General features: G+C 40.2%; 1 protein-coding gene across 2 annotated transcripts in view; it reads right to left on the bottom strand.

The window, feature by feature from the left end:
* Positions 1-186: 186 nt before the first annotated feature.
* The window catches only part of grap2a (GRB2 related adaptor protein 2a), a 46,114-nt gene continuing 29,807 nt past the window's right edge, over positions 187-16,493 (bottom strand). For both annotated transcript variants that reach the window (XM_084328462.1, XM_084328463.1), the window contains 6 exons: positions 14,124-14,215; positions 13,561-13,680; positions 12,173-12,362; positions 11,225-11,329; positions 8,345-8,458; positions 187-1,921 (listed from right to left, as the gene is read on the bottom strand). In XM_084328462.1, coding sequence (XP_084184588.1) covers positions 1,742-1,921; positions 8,345-8,458; positions 11,225-11,329; positions 12,173-12,362; positions 13,561-13,680; positions 14,124-14,215 — 801 coding nt within the window. In that variant the 3' untranslated portion in view covers positions 187-1,741. The remainder of the gene's footprint in view (positions 1,922-8,344; positions 8,459-11,224; positions 11,330-12,172; positions 12,363-13,560; positions 13,681-14,123; positions 14,216-16,493) is intronic.

Here is a 16,493-nt window from a genome sequence, read left to right as displayed (position 1 = left end):
CGATAGGCTATACAGACCTTAAGATGATGGACACATTCAGCATGACAACGGATTAAAAAACAACACCATTTTATTTCCATGAATGAATACAATTACACGTCAATGTAAAGCATGGATATGTGTTATGAATATATAGGATTTATTATCAGAACTTGTATAAAACTGTTGAAATAATGAAGACCGACAGTAAAAAAAAATGTAACACAAAAAAGAAGAAATACACTATTGCAGTGGTTCTCAAACTTTTTACACCAAGTACCACCTGAGAACGTAGCTGGCTCTCCAAGTACCATATGACCGGCGTTAAAATACAGTCTATTCAGCTATGCACAGTTCACGCAGGAGGCAAATGTATTCCTAATACCATTATTTATTGTTAACTTTTGTCAGACACAGCCACAATGTACAAAGGGATAGCACTAGAACTAGCAAACTCTTCCACACAACTCATACAATGCAAGGGGCATTGAGAACATAATAACTAACATTCTCACATAGCAAGTGAGAAAATTAAGAACAACTGTATTTCAGAAAATGTACTTAATTCTCTCTCTCTCTCTCTCTCACACACACAGCAAGCAATTGTCCATCATTCTCTCTCTCGCACACTCTCACACACACACACACACACACACACACACACACACACACACACACACACACACACACACACACACACACACACACACACACACACACACACACACACACACAATCATTTTGTTACAAAAACTTAATTTCCTGCATTCTGGTGCAGGAATTTTTGAAATTTTACCCTTTAAATGCCAGTTTGTGTGATGGCATCACAAATTATTGTTAAAAAAAACACAAAAAGTAAAATATTTTCAATATATCAAATGCAAAGTAAATTTTTCTGGGGGGGATTATTACAGGCTAGGCATGTGTCAATGATTAGCAGCAACACAGATTTTGATGGATTTTTTGTAATGTCAGATTTAACACCAATACTTTCGGAAAAGTGGGAGTATTTCATTTTTTATCTGACATTACAAAAAATCAAAAAAAAATAGTTATGATCAGGGCTGAAGTTGAATTAAAGATTTATGACTGTTTAGACTGCATTACGCTCTGTCACAGTGATCTCCTGGTTGTTCCCCACTTAGGTTATCTAACTATCGCGCCACCGCAACCAGAAACACTGGCCTGGCCTGCTTCTAAGTTCAGTGGCCTGACTGCAAAAAAATATATAAAAAAAATAAAAAAAAATTGTGCTTTTTTGTAAATGTTTTCAAGTACCACCAGCAGTTTGAGAACCACTGCACTATTGTATCGAACAAACCTTATAACAAATACACCAGTATGGCAATGGGACATTTAGTAAATAAATACCTAAGACTGACAGACACCTACAAATATATATAAAATATAGTATATGTTGTTATCGTTCTTTTATGTCAGACTCAGTACGTATATCGTCTGTTTTTTAAATAAATGGACAATCCTGTGGTTTTGCTTCAGTCGGCTCCTTAAAACACCATAAACTAAACACGACGAACAACACAAGACATACGGTCAAGCACGGTTTTCAATCCAAAATAAAAACGTGTGAACATTATCTCAAGCATCATTAGTCCCACGCAATTTTGACCTTGATTGAAGTCGCCTGGCTGCTCTTCAAGTCTGTCGCTCTCTGTTCTTCCACATTTCTCTTCCGCAGATCCATATAAGTCTAAACACGTATTAACGACTCATCGCATCTCATTGCCTAGGGGCGCTTCTCTCACAGCGCTGATGTATAGTTGGCAGGGAAGAGGCCGGTGTTGCCCCGCACCCTGCCTCTCCACCACAAGGCATGCGAGCGATCCAGCACATCGATGACGTCCCCGGCGCTGAAGCCCAGCTCATCTTCCTCCTCTGCGTTGAAGTCGTACACTGCCACGGCCTGCGTGCTAGCTGCCCTCTGTGGTGCAGGCACACACACACACACACACACACACACACACACACACACACACACACACACACACACATACACACACACACACACACACACACACACACACACACACACTTCACTTTAGACACTTAAACATTTTTTAACACTACACCATATTTTTTATCAATTTATTACAAAGAGATTTGCACTACATCCATACCTCGTGTTTGCATTTTTGCATTTACAAAAAGTTAGCATTTTGTACCTCGTTGTTTGCATTTTGTACTTCATCTTGTATTTTAGTTTGTATATTGTATATTTTGTATATTTTGTATAGTGTTTGGACTTTATTCCTTTTATTTTTTTTTACTGTATGAAGCACATTACCAGGGGGCTCATACAGAACAAAGCATTTCACTGTAATGCACCTTATATGTGACAAATAAAACAAAACTTGAACTTGAACACACACACACACACACACACACACACACACACACACACACACACACATACACAAAGTGAGGTGACATGCAATAGCCATTTCGATCCAAATGAACCCTTTCAGTTGTAACTTTTCTGGAATGTTTTCTCTGAATTCTATCTTATAGACCGTTTCTAACTTGACAACATAAACATTCTAAATGGGGTCCATTGTATTTCCTGTTGCAATGTTTGTTATAGTTGCTAACAAGGAAACGGTCGTCACGTCAGAAAACCAGTGTTCTATGCTCTGCTTGGTGCCAGTTCCATTGAAGCCTGTATTCAAATATACAAGCTATCTGAGGAAATATACATTAACCAATATATCAAACATTAGCTAGTTAACAATTCAACAAATTGCAGATGGTAAATGGCTGCATTTATATAGCGCTTTTATCCAAAGCACTTTACAATTAGTTCCTCACTTTTACCCATTCACTCACACATTCACACACCGACGGCATGCACGGTGCCAACCTGCTCATCTGGAGCAATTAGGGGTTAAGTGTCTTGCTCAAGGACAATTTGATACACTGCCTGGGAGGAGCGGGAATCGAACCGGGAACCTCCGGATTACCAGACGACTGCTCTACCTCCCGAGCCACTGTCGCCCCAGATGATTCTGACATCCAAGGTAATAACCATGTTTAAATGGCGATCCCATTCAACTCAGTGTTGGTCGAACTGAAGGTTTCCACACTTGGCACCAATGTGTGTTGTTCACGCACTACACAGTGACGTGATGACCCTTCATTATTTTATAGTTTCATTGGTTGATGACAGGATATAAACAGGGGCCAAGTCTGTTCCTCTAGCAATGGAATAGCAACGGAATAGCAACAGAACATTCCTGAAAAGGTCTAGACATTTTCAGTGGAATTGCCTTGCTAGGGAACAGCTTGGAACCAACTTGATGTCCTGTCAGCTATTACTACAGTATTAGCAAACACTGCATTGTTTATCTTTCATATTTGAAGTCACTGGTAAATTACTGACAAAACATTTGGTCAAAAAGGACAGTTTTGTGACAGAAAAAAAGACCAGCTTCTATGCAATGGTTCCTTAGTTACCGTGGCAACCACTCAAGGCAGAATTCCCAGCCTTGTGGCAGAGACAATGGGTCTCATTCTCCAAAAATGTTCAAAGAGTTCTTTTGGAAGACTTATCTTGGAACCACTGAGGCCCCGTTTAGACGGAAACGCTAGCAGGTGAATCTGCAATTTTTTTTTTCGGATGTGCCTTTCATTTATACGGAAACAGCGTTTTTACGGGGTGAAACCGCAAAAAAGTGAGACTACCTTCCAGGGTGGAATTCCTAGAAACGGTAAACCTTTGCGCTCTCATCTAAACTGTCTGCGAATCAGAGGCAGAGTAGGGCGGGTCTTCACAGCACGTCATGTGACATATGCGCCAATCGTGTGACAGCGGGGCTCAGTCGTCTGGAGTCGTTACAGCCTCGTCTGCACGGAGAATTCCATCCCAAAACGATAGTCTAAACGCAAAATTAAAAGTGAAACCGTAAGACGACTTTTGCGGTTTCTGTTCAGACTCTCTCCGTCTAAACGTAGCCTGAGACAGAATCAATGACAAGTTCACTCCCGAACGTGCTGGTAATATGTCTTAAGTGGCTGAAACGGTCGCACCTGTGACAAGATCTGGTACCTGCTTGGCGAATGTGATTCTGTCTTAAACTCAAAAGCGCGTTCCCATTCAGGTCATTTGCATACAAAACAACGCCTCCAGAGCTCCTTATAAGGCAACTAGTGACGCAGCTGTGTGAAAATGGAATGGCGGAAGTGCTTTGCGAGTCTTGCGACCCATCAAAACTAGATTAGATTAATGTATTGGCATCATATATAGTACAGCGGTACACCTGCCGCAGCGCGTGCGCACACACACACACGCGCGCGCGCAGTACTGTATATGAATGAATTAATGAAATATAATATATATAGCCTACGGCGTAATGAATGAACGCAGTATGGCTTGTTATTCCATTAATGACTTGTTTCATTAGGATTTGGTAGATGCTGTATGTGTGCTCTGCCCTACGTACAGTATAGGTACAGTCTGTATACATGCGGACTGTGCTTGTACTGTGCGTGGGGCAGAGCATGTGTATAGTGCTGGATCCTAATGAAACAGGTAACTGGAATATATTAAGCCTATACTGTTCATTCATTAGACACGTAGGCGCACACAAGACTTGTTATGGAATATTAATGCAGTCTATTTCCACCGATTAGCTTTAGTTCTTATTTATTTATTTATCCACTGTCATTTCAGTGTTGGTGTATAGGCTATATGGTGTATTTCAATATAAGTTTAATTGATTAATGATATATTCGAAGGAATGCAGGTTTATAGCTATATCAACCCCCTCCAATGTACAGTAAATGACCAAGTATGGTTTTGTCAATATTCCAATGTACAGTTGTGCTTGTACAGTGTCCCCCACCCACCCCTCCTACCCAACCTCCTCCAACAGTTTCTACGTCAAATGTACTCTCTTTTCTGGACTCTTTTTGTATCACAAACAGTACTGTATTTGCAAATCTGGTATGTCATAAATGTATAGATGTAGCAGTACTGTCTATCTGTATGTCGTGTGTGTCATATATGTTATGATGAATTGAAAATGGGGGACCCTGATGTAAACAAGATGAAAGTCTTTCTCTGGTCTGCATCCCCTTAACAATTGTATGTAATTGAGCTGTACTGTACTGTACCCATTCTGCAATCTGTTAATAAAGTTTTCAATCAATCAATCAAACAAAGGTCTGTCCCATTGTATACCAATCAATGGGATACATTGCATGTTGACCTGCATTCTTTCAAATGTATATAATTAATCATTAAAACAGATGTGTAACAAATAAGAAATACAAATTCCACAGAAGGCATTAAATAATTATTATTTTCAATCACTTCACAATAATTGCATAATTGTGTTTGAATATCTGAGTAATTAAAGTAATTATACATTTGTCCAAAATAGCTGGTTCAGATATGGTTAAGCAGCTGCCCTGTGATCAGATGAATCAATATTATTAATTTTCCGACATCAAATGAGTAATTTTTTTTTTTACTTTATTTTTTTTAGCGTTTATCGCTTTTCTGGTCAAGTATGACCGACAGAAACAGGTTGAAACGGGATGTAGAGCAGGGGAAGACATTCTGAGAAATGACGGCGGGTCCGGGAATCGAACTCGTGTCCCCCAGATCTGTGACGAGCACGGTTTTCCCCGACGCAGAAATAGCGCCGAGATATGCGGTGAGCTACTGGAGCTCCCCTAAATGCGTAATTTCTTATCGTACAAATATTGTCATATTTATTTTAATTATGATTAAGTAATTAATTCCAAGGAGGCCTGTAGCCAGTGGCGGTTTCTCCACTAGGGGCGCTGGGGCGCCGCCCGCCCTGGTAAAGAGCAGGAGAAGAAGAAAATGTTTTATTTTTATTTTTTATTTTAGAGCCCTAGAAATATAACGTTAATATATCAAATATAAATAATTGTTTTCATTCACAGGAAGTCACTGTCTGAAAGAGAGTAACTACCTCTCAGGCCGGGCGAGACGCAGGGCACACACAGTGGGCGTGCACTGGTTTCATCGCTGTACATCGCAGTCAATTAAATAGGTCAAGCAAATATATTTCGCCTATCAGTGCGTAACGCACTGTGCGTTGAAATATGATGTAATATGATGGAAGGCGGGCGCGTTTTTTAGTGATCTACCACTAGGTGGGAGTGAGATCCTTTAACAGCCGGGTCCTTCCTGTCCGGATATTTTGTAGCCCTTACGTGACTGCGATCTGCTTTTGGTAGCTGGATGCAGCTAACGACGGTTTCTTTTTGAGTGGATTTAAAAGAAGTGGATTATGGCAACAACAACAACAAGCCTGGTTGTCTGTAAACGTTACTGGAGTTTCTTTTTTTGAGTGGATTTAAAAGAAGTGGATTATGGCTTGTTCTGTCAACAACACGCCTGGTTGTGCAGCTGAATATCTCGCCCCATTCAACTCTTGTGATGGTGGTAAGTCTTTGTTTAATAGCTAGCCTTGGCTCGTTTAACAATATGCAAAATATGCTGTACAGCCCTGTACCCATACTGAAGTTAATATACTACATACTACTAGGTCTGATCTTTTGCAGAACTTTCCTTGTGTAACGCTATATTTCACATTTCCACGTCGCGCTGTGTGTGTGAGAGAGAGAGAGAGAGAGAGAGAGAGAGAGAGAGAGAGAGAGAGAGCGAGAGAGAGAGAGAGAGAGAGAGAGAGAGAGAGAGAGAGAGAGAGAGATAGAGAGAGAGAGATCTCGGGATGTGCGTGTTGCTGGCGACTGTGATCATATTGATTGATGGCAATCAATGTGTGTGTTTGGAGACGGAGCGAGTTTGTTTCTAACTTTTCTATTTATATATTGTGTTTCAAGTTGTGAATTAGACTGTACTTTATTTGACTGATTGTGTGTTGTTGGTGGTTTGGTAGTGTTGTGGCTTGTGGGGAGTCAGTGTTCGCTTGGTCAGCTGTCCGCTGCCAGTGACATGCCCCCCCCCCCCCCCCTTCACCCCCCCCTCCCCCTACCCCCTGCGCCCACCCAAAAGTAGGTCACACCGGCCGCCACTGCCTGTAACGTTAACATGAAGGAATCACTATGAGAACACAGTCTGTCAAGTTAATAAAATTTTCAATTAGTCAATCAATCATAAGAGTGCTCCTCAGCACTATTAAATCTGCTCTCAGCCACGCTCAAATCTGATCTCAGGAAAATTTGGGGACTCGCGCTCCCAGCCCTAATATGTCTTAAATGGGCAGAAATCTGAATAAGAGGACATTTTTGGTCGTAAATTAGTTCGGGAATGAGACCCAATGATGCATTTAAAACATCTTTAAAACTCACATTTCACCTCGGTAGAACCATTTTTCTTTTTCTTTTTAATTAATTTGCAGTTTCTTTTGATCTTGTAAAAATCTTTTATAAAATAAAATAAAAACATATTCCTTGTATTGTATAGTTTCTATAGATATAATATACATTGTGTATTATGTTTAGTTTATAGTTTTAGTTCATAGTTTATAGTTTGTATAGATAGAATATATATTGTGTATTATGTTTACAAATCTACTACGGTTGAGGAGCTGGGAAAAACAAGCATCTCACATTTTCTTGAATGTATGTACATTTAAAATAAAATAATCTGATTCTGAATCTGAGAATGCACTTCTCTCATCACATTTAATTATTTTCTCTGAATATGTTTGTTCCGTAGCAAGTCATTTCGTCCCTTCCCGCCATCTTTAGTATTGTGGATTTCTCTGTTCAAAACAACCCCAGTGCTCCGTCTCCTCACTATATAGACTGACCCTATGTGTATGTTGTCAGGTTGAACCCATCTATAGCTTTCAATGGCAAAGTAGCATTTGTGACATGAAATGGTTAAAGAACAAGCAACCCTTCCTTTAGGCAGTCGTCAGTTCCACAAATCACATTCAACCTAGATTCGGCTCAAACAAGGGACTAAACACATTTAGCAATTATGCCACAATAATGTGGAACACCCTACCCACAGCAGCAAAGGAATGTGAATCCCTACCCTCCTTCAAAACCGCTCTCAAAGAGTACCTACGCCGACGGGTGGCTGCAATTAGAAACAGGCCCCGGTAAATATCAAAATCCCCCACCCAACCCCCTCCAATGTACAGTTTCTTCCCCTTCGGATGTCTATTTTTTTATGATCTCTTTTTCTTACACAGTACCGTATTTGTATGTCATAAATGTCTTGATGAATTGAAAATGGAGGACTCTTATGTAAACAAGACGAAAGTATTTTTCTGGTCTTCATACTCTCGCAGTTGTTAGTATTGAGCTGTACTGTATTGTACCCATTCTGCAATCTGTTAATAAAGTTTTCAATCAATCAATCAATCAATCAATCAATCAATCAATCAATCAATCAAACCTGAGGCGTGGTATCTGCTGTTCGACGGGAGGCAGAGACAGAACTAACGGCACTGCTTTTTCCTGTGATGCCACGGATCGCCTGGGCCCGTTCCTCCAGACCAGGTCTTTTACTCTAGGGAAGGGGAAAAAGCATGAATTTACTGGGTGTCTTGTTCTAAACTGTAACCAGCTATAATTCAGTGCCACTGAGCAGCAGGTATATAGACTTCAGATTAAAGTGCACACTTTTAAATGTTTTCGAATGATCATGATGTAACATCAGTTACTTGTTTTGTATTATATTGTATTGTACCATATTGTTGCACATTAGCTTGGAGCTAACTCTCATGCAATTTTAAATTGTGCACGGTTCTTGTCAACCTAACTAAATTAAACTAAACTAAAACGGACGGCTTTGTGCTGTAGAAGATGTTCCTGTCAAGTGTCAACCAAGGGCGTAGGTTTGGATTCAACATGGGGGGGGGGGGGGGGACTTTCATGCACCAATGCGGGCCTTATCTGCGTCAATTTATCAAGAAAACCACAAGAAACATTTAACATTAAACATTACTCTTAATCAAATCAAATGTATTTGTAAGGCCCAACAACACACGTTAATGTCCCCGCATGGGCCGGACATGTCTTCTTTAAACAAGTCTGATTGATTGATTGATTGACATTTTTATTAACAGATTGCAGAATGGGTACAATACAGTACAGCTCAATACACACAATTGCTAAGGGGATGCAGACCAGCGAAAGACTTTCGTCTTGTTTACATCAGGGTCCCCTCATTTTCAATTCATAACATTTATGACATACACGACATACAGATAATATACAGTACTGTTACATCCAGACATTTATGACATACAAGATATACCAATATACAGTACTGTTTATTTACAGACAGAGTTTCTAAAAGAGAATATCTACATTTGAGGGGGAGGAAACTATACATTGGGGGGGTTGGGGTGGGGGTTTGGACATTTACCAGGGCCAGTTTCGAATTGCGGACTCCCGTAGGTGCTTTTTTAGAGCGGTTTTGAAGGTGGGTAGGGATTCACATTATTTTACGGCTGTGGGTAGGGCGTTCCACATTGTTGTGGCATAATTGCTAAACGTGTTTAGTCCCTTGTTTGAGCCGAATCTGGGTTGAACATGATTTGTGGAACTCCCTCTGGTGTTGTGGTCGTGGTATTCACTGACCTTTGGGAAGTATTTCGACATGTACATGGGTACCTTAGTGGTGTAGTGTATCTTGTAGACCAGGCCCATTGCAAGTTGCTGTACTCTGTCGTCTAAGCCATCCTAGGTTGTCAAAATGGGCAGGGGTGAGGTGGGTTTTAGGAGTAAGGTCAAGCAGTAGACCAGTTTGTTTTGTGATGTTTGTAATCTTGTTTTAGTGCCTTTGAGGTGCTTTGGTACCATGAGGTGCAAGCATAGTCGTAGTACCCTTGAATGAGTGCTCCTGTTAGAGTCTTCAGGGTATTCTTGTTTACCAGAGAGGAGATCCGGTACAAGAATCTTGTTCGTTGGTTGACTTTTTTTATTACATTGGTTGCCATATGTAAAATGAAATATTTGCCTCTAGGACGGAACCCAGGTATGTAATTTCATATTTCCTTGTGACAATAATTGTCACCCACTGTAACAGAGAAGCCGTTGGCCTTGCTGGGTTTGTTATTTGATCCAAAGAGAATGGACTCTGTTTTACCCAGGTGTAGTGATAGTGATAGTTTGTTATCATGGAGCCAGGTGCAGATTCTGCCGAGTTCAGAGTCAAGAAGAAACATCACAATAATTACAGGTCTCATATTGTGCAAGACAGTTACAGTAAAAAAATGTTTTACTTCTTTTAGAATAGAATAGAATAGAAATACTTTACTCATCCCGAGGGAAATTTGGCACTACGAATCGCTCACAGTAAACATTTAGGTAGACAAAACAAAGTCACGAATAAGAATAACAAAGAAAATTGCCTAAGAATAAAGAATAAAATAAGCCTAAGAATAAAATAATAATAATAACATACGGTCCGGGATTCACATTTCCTATAATAATAATAATAATAATAACTTCATTTTCATATAGCGCCTTTCAAGAGACCCAAGGTCGCTTTACATAGGGGGGGGGGGAATAACAAAGTAACAGACAGTGGACAGACACAACATATACATAAACATATAAAGTGAGAGATTAGGGGTTAAAGGCCAAGTTGAAGAGGTGGGTTTTGAGCAGTTTTTTTGAATGAGTCCAGAGTTGGGGCGGTGCGGAGTTCTGCGGGGAGGGAGTTCCAGAGGGTGGGAGCTGCCACACTGAAAGCTCTGTCCCCGAAGGTCCGCAGTCTGGTTCCAGTGTCCGTGGATTGTAGGGACCGTGACTGAGTGTAGGGGTGGAGGAGGTCAGTGAGGTACTGAGGTGCCAGAGCGTGAAGGGATTTGTAGGTGAGCAGGAGGGTTTTGTAGGTGATGCAGGATTTGATGGGGAGCCAGTGGAGGTGGATGAGGGTGTATCTTATGTATATACATTCTAATATAAAATATACAGTAAAAAATATACAGAAATCTACAGTAAGTGTACAGTAAGTGTAATATTGAACAATGTTGTTTTAAAAGGAAAAGTCCAGGAAGATGGTAACTGTCACCCTGTGCTCAGTGATGCAGTGAGGCACAGTGATGCATTGTAAAGTCTGATGGCTGTCGGAATGAAGGACTTCTTGTGCCGTTCAGTGCTACATCTTGGGAGTGTTAGTTTAGCACTGAACATGCTCCTCCTGTCAGCCAAGTCTGTGTATTGGGGAGGGGGTTGTCTTTCATATTTGCTATACCTTTTGAGGGGGACAAATTGACCTCTTCTCAATATTGCCTATGCCTATTCTGTCAACGGTTGTACCTACCAGCTGACTGCAAGGTTGGTCTGAGGCTCTGCGCTGCGCTGTTGCAGACACGTTAGCATAGCCCCTCAACTCCGGCAGGCTCACCCTTTTCAACTGAGAAGGCGACTGTGAGAAAACAGATTGCATTATATTTACCGTGGCAGTTATAGGCGAAGCAGGAAGTGAAGATACTTATGGATACGTTGATATATGTGATCATTTGCGTGATTCAGATTGTTGTTCAAAAACCATTGACCACACCACAGGTTTAACACACTATGGCTTATTCAAAATATGACACATCTAGAGCCCTGTGTGTTTGCCAAATGATTTCACTTTCAATGGATACAATTCCAAATTATAACAACATTTAATTAAAAAAAATTATAAAAACATCCACAGATCTTTTAGAAAGGTGCAGAATAAAAGCATTGTTATTCCCCCCAAAAAATTATTGATGAAGAATGTTTGCGGGTCCAAAATGAATGTTGTTGTTTACATGTTGCATGCATGTATCCCCTCCCTACTTCCCATTCCCCCACGTGGAATGCACCTCATTGGATACATTAAATGACATGATGGTGCTCTAGTGCGACATCTAGTGGTTGAATGTTATCTATAGCACCTTTAACAAGATCAATCTTCTAATCTAATCTATGCCTTTTTTTTCAGTGTGTGTGTGTGAATAATTTTGGACAATGAATGGAAGCGGACATGACCGGTTAGCCTAGGCATTGTCCAACTAACACCTCTCCCGAAGGCTAACCGGTCATGTCCGCTTCCATTCATTGTGCTAAGCTAGGCTAATGTGCAGCCAGATAGCTTTCTACTGAACGCACAGAGAGGAAACTGGTATCTATCTTCTTGTCTGGAAAAGATGATAAGCAAATTTCCCATAATGTTGGCGTGTTCTTTTAACCTCAGTGGTCTTCATATAAGTGTCCATATAATAACAAACAGTTGAAATACCGGCTGGGGTGCAGAGGAGTTGTTTTCCTTGCTGCCTTCATTGAGGTAGATCTTCTGTTGCATAGAGATGGAGTTTATCTTGTAGAACTCCACCAGCTTGTTCAGGGATGTAAACGTGTTGTCAGACCACAGGAAGTAGTGGCCTGTGGTTTCCTTCTTCACTTTGAAGTGCTGCACGTTAAACTCGTGTCTGCAGAGAGATTATTGTGTCCATGTTATGAATGTGAAGCATGCAGGAAGTCTTTGCTAAGTTAGGTACGACCGGAGGTGGAAAGCAACTAAGTAGTTTAACTTAAGTACTGTACTTAATATTGAGGTATTTGTACTTTGCTGGAGTATTTCCATTCCAAGGGACTACATTCCTAAATTTCTTTAATTAAAATATCTTAAATTTTACTCCATTACATTTATCTAATACTAGTAATATATATATATATATTCTTTTATATAATTTTTTTTTAAATAAAATATATATATTATATAATCATACTTGTAGTTGTATTATCTGCGAGCCATCGCCACCCCGCTGTCTGCAAACAGCTCCACTGTCTGTGTGTATACTCGAGTGGCCTCCAGCTCCAGCAAGGATTCTCTGGCGCTGCAGCTGGCCCTAAACCCTACATTCAGCATGAAAGGATTCTCCTGCGCTGCACCTGGACCCTAGTCAGCAGCCCTCATGCGATGTAAACCAGGGGCTCGAATACGCATGTTGTAGGACATTGATGTCAGGAGCTATCGGTAGCTACTGCTGGATGGCGTTGGGACAACGTCTCAGTGAACTATTTAGTTTACTGCGACATTTCGTAGTGACTAGTGAGCTAACGTGGGCTAATATGAGCTACCTAGCCAACGGAGGTATTATGCACTGGACACTTGCTGGAGCAGTTGTTGATGTCGGGAACTATCAGTAGCTAGCCGGCTGGATAACGTTACACAATGCCTCATGTATTAAACTAAAAGTGAATAGTTGACTGGGTCATTTTGTAACAGTAGCTAACATTAGTTCACGGAGGTCCCTCTGACTAGACTAATGTCACGGTGACTGTCTGAGGCAATAGCCTCTGTTTACATGCAGCAGCATACAGAAACAGGTGCGGGAGGGGCAGGCGCAGCAATGCGCTGCCTGTCTGTGCTGAGACAGCGAGTGAGAACTCCACTCAGAATTGGATCATGATTTTCGGTTTTCACATGACCATTGCCCGCCACACGGCGGGCAGACCTCTCAGTGGGAGGCGCCAAACGTAAAAACTGAGCGCCAATGGCGGGTGGCGGCCTCTAGTTTCGCCCCCTGCACACACACACACACACACACACACACACACACACACACACACACACACACACACACACACACACACACACACACACACACACACACACATACATACTTGACAGAAATGGAGAAGTTTCCCGGGGCGCTCTCGCAGCCTCTGATCATGAAACCTCCCATATCCCTGGGCATCAGGAACTCCTCCGCAGTGCTTCGGGTGGCGTTCTCCTGGAACCAGCTGGAGACACACACAGACATACTGTACAGCTTCATGTAATTACATTTACATTGAGTCATTGAGTCATTTAGCTGACGCTTTTATCCAGCAGGAAGGCTACAACTCTGGCAGCTAAGGGTAAGTAACGTTGTTTGTCAAACAGTGGCGGATTTGAGTGCCATAGTGTGCATAGTAGTATTGACATATTAGCATAGTGTATAGTAATACAGGCAAGTTAGACTCCTTAGTAGCAGACATTGGAAAGACAGTACAGTTGTATACCTTCCCCACTGACACATACACAGACCCACACACACACACACACACACACACACACACACACACACACACACACACACACGCACGCACGCACGCACGCACGCACACGCACGCACACACACACACACACACACACACACACACACACACACACACACACACACACACGTTCCAGTAGTTTTCACCTCTGCGTCTGCCTCTCAATGTAGTTCTGTGGTACGTATCCTTCCTGTCCCTGCATCTCTGCCTTACACCACTCATCCTGCGAACCTAAAATCTGGTTGAGACGGAAACAGCATTAGCATTGGTCAACAACAGTTACTCACTTGTTCAATTCCGAGCTACTTGTACTTTACGTGAGCATTTTATTTTAGGGAACTTTATACTTTTACTCCTGAATACTGCTGCTCACTACTGTTATTATCACTATTATTATTACTTTGTTCTTTGTTCTATGTATAGGGCTGTACCGAATGTTATTTTTTAACATTCAAAGCTTCTATTGAAGTATTCGAACGAAGCTTAGAATGTCTGTCGTCATATTTTATGACTTAATCAAAAATAATCTTTAAAAATGTTTTAATATCCTCAAACTAAATCCTCAATTTTAATAAAGTGATTAATCTGATTAAATTAGTATTTTTTATTTTTTATTAAATCAACTATCTTTAATGAATATAACTCATCAGTTTCGTCAACGTAAATAATCCAATACGGGCACAGTTGGTACAAAAGTGATGGTGACGTCTTGATTAGATAGGCTACATAATTTATGATAAATGTTTTATTAAAATTTTTATGACTAGTCATATACTATAATAGTATAATACTATAATATTAGTGTAGCCTAATCTTTATCTGAAACTGTGAAGAAAACCCCCATTGGTTTAAACAGAATGAATACACACACAAAATATATATATATAAAAAAGAAAATTAAAATAATTTATAAAAATTAAATAATTCGAATGTTGATTTAGAATTCGAATGTCAACATTATGATCGAAGCTTTGAAGCTTCGAAGCATTCGGTACAGCCCTTCTATGTGCTATTATTATTATTACAGTAAGAAGCATTTTGTATAAAAGTATTCTGTACTTCTGTATGACAACTATTAAAGAAACTTGAACTTGAACTTGAACTTCCCCCCCCCCCCCCCCCCTCCACATGCTGCTATGACACCTGCATTTCCCCAAGGGGGAACACTTGACTTGACTTGAAGCTTCAGACAGGCAGAAAACAGAGTCACAAGATAAAAAAGTGTTACCATGAAATGCATGGATTGACACTAGTCCCAAAGTGATGTACAGTAGTCACTAAGCAGTGGGCCAGGGTGTGGATTAACACTTGTTGGTCTCATGACCTCGTTTCCCGGTTCACTCAGTTAGCTAACGGCATTGCATCAACTATACTACCAGCAAGTATTTCATACCACTTAACATCATGTCCTAACATTGCAGAAATCAAAGAAGCATTCCATCTTCATCAGTTTATCAGCCGGAAGAGTTGTTTGTTGGTCAATTTATGGTTGCTGTGATTGCTTTTCCTTCAAGTTGGCTACAAAACCCTCTTAGTACTAGTTACAGGTGTTACAGAAATTTGCTTTACAATTGTGGAGTAAAAGTAGGCCTACTGTATACATTCCCCCAAAATAATTTTAATAAATATACCTCCAAATTGTACTAAAGTACACTCTTAGCCCATGTTTCACAGTAAAACATTACAGCAATTTGTCGTTTCACTGCATGACAATACATTACTGTGAACTGCAATACATTTCACATTTCCATTCCATTTGTAGGGCCCTATGGAATCCGCGATCGCGGAATCACGGATGATTTCACGGAATTGAGATATTAACACGGAATTCTGAATTATCGGGTGGAATTTGCTTAAATTATACATAAATCGGTTTTCATATAAATTAGGGCTGTCAGTTTATCGCGTTAATTAGATTAATTAATTACACAGCAAATTATCGCGTTATGAAAATTTACTCTAAATTAATTACAAAAAAATAATTATAATTATCTTTTTTTATATATAATTCTTTTTGTATCTCATTCATTCCATAAGAATGTAGAATACACATTTACAGACTTTCTTTTAATATGGTCCATTTGCATGTTCTTGGTACTGTATCTGATTCTAGGGACATCTATGAATCTCAGGGAATGTATTCCCAGTGTCAGAAATACTGTGGGCTAGATCCACAAAGAATGGATTGCACAGTGCAAGTTGCACCCTTACTTACAATTCATTATGAATTGAAAATGGGGGACCCTGATGTAAACAAGACGAAAGTCTTTCTCTGGTCTGCATCCCCTTAACAATTGTGTGTATTGAGCCGTACTGTATTGTACCCATTCTGCAATCTGTTAATAACATTTTCATTCAATCAATCAATCTGTGCGGTGATTGATTGAATGAAAACTTTATTTTGAGTCAATTGTAATGAACCAAATGAGAATATCAATACATTTTTTTAATCTTTGACTGTGAATAACACCATACTCAAATTGACCAGACCTGAAAAATCTAAGCAAATTAATAGA

This window comes from Notolepis coatsorum (assembly GCF_963971535.1).
Source record: "Notolepis coatsorum genome assembly, chromosome: 14".
Taxonomy (NCBI): domain Eukaryota; kingdom Metazoa; phylum Chordata; class Actinopteri; order Aulopiformes; family Paralepididae; genus Notolepis; species Notolepis coatsorum.
This window is presented reverse-complemented; position numbering and strand designations above follow the sequence as displayed.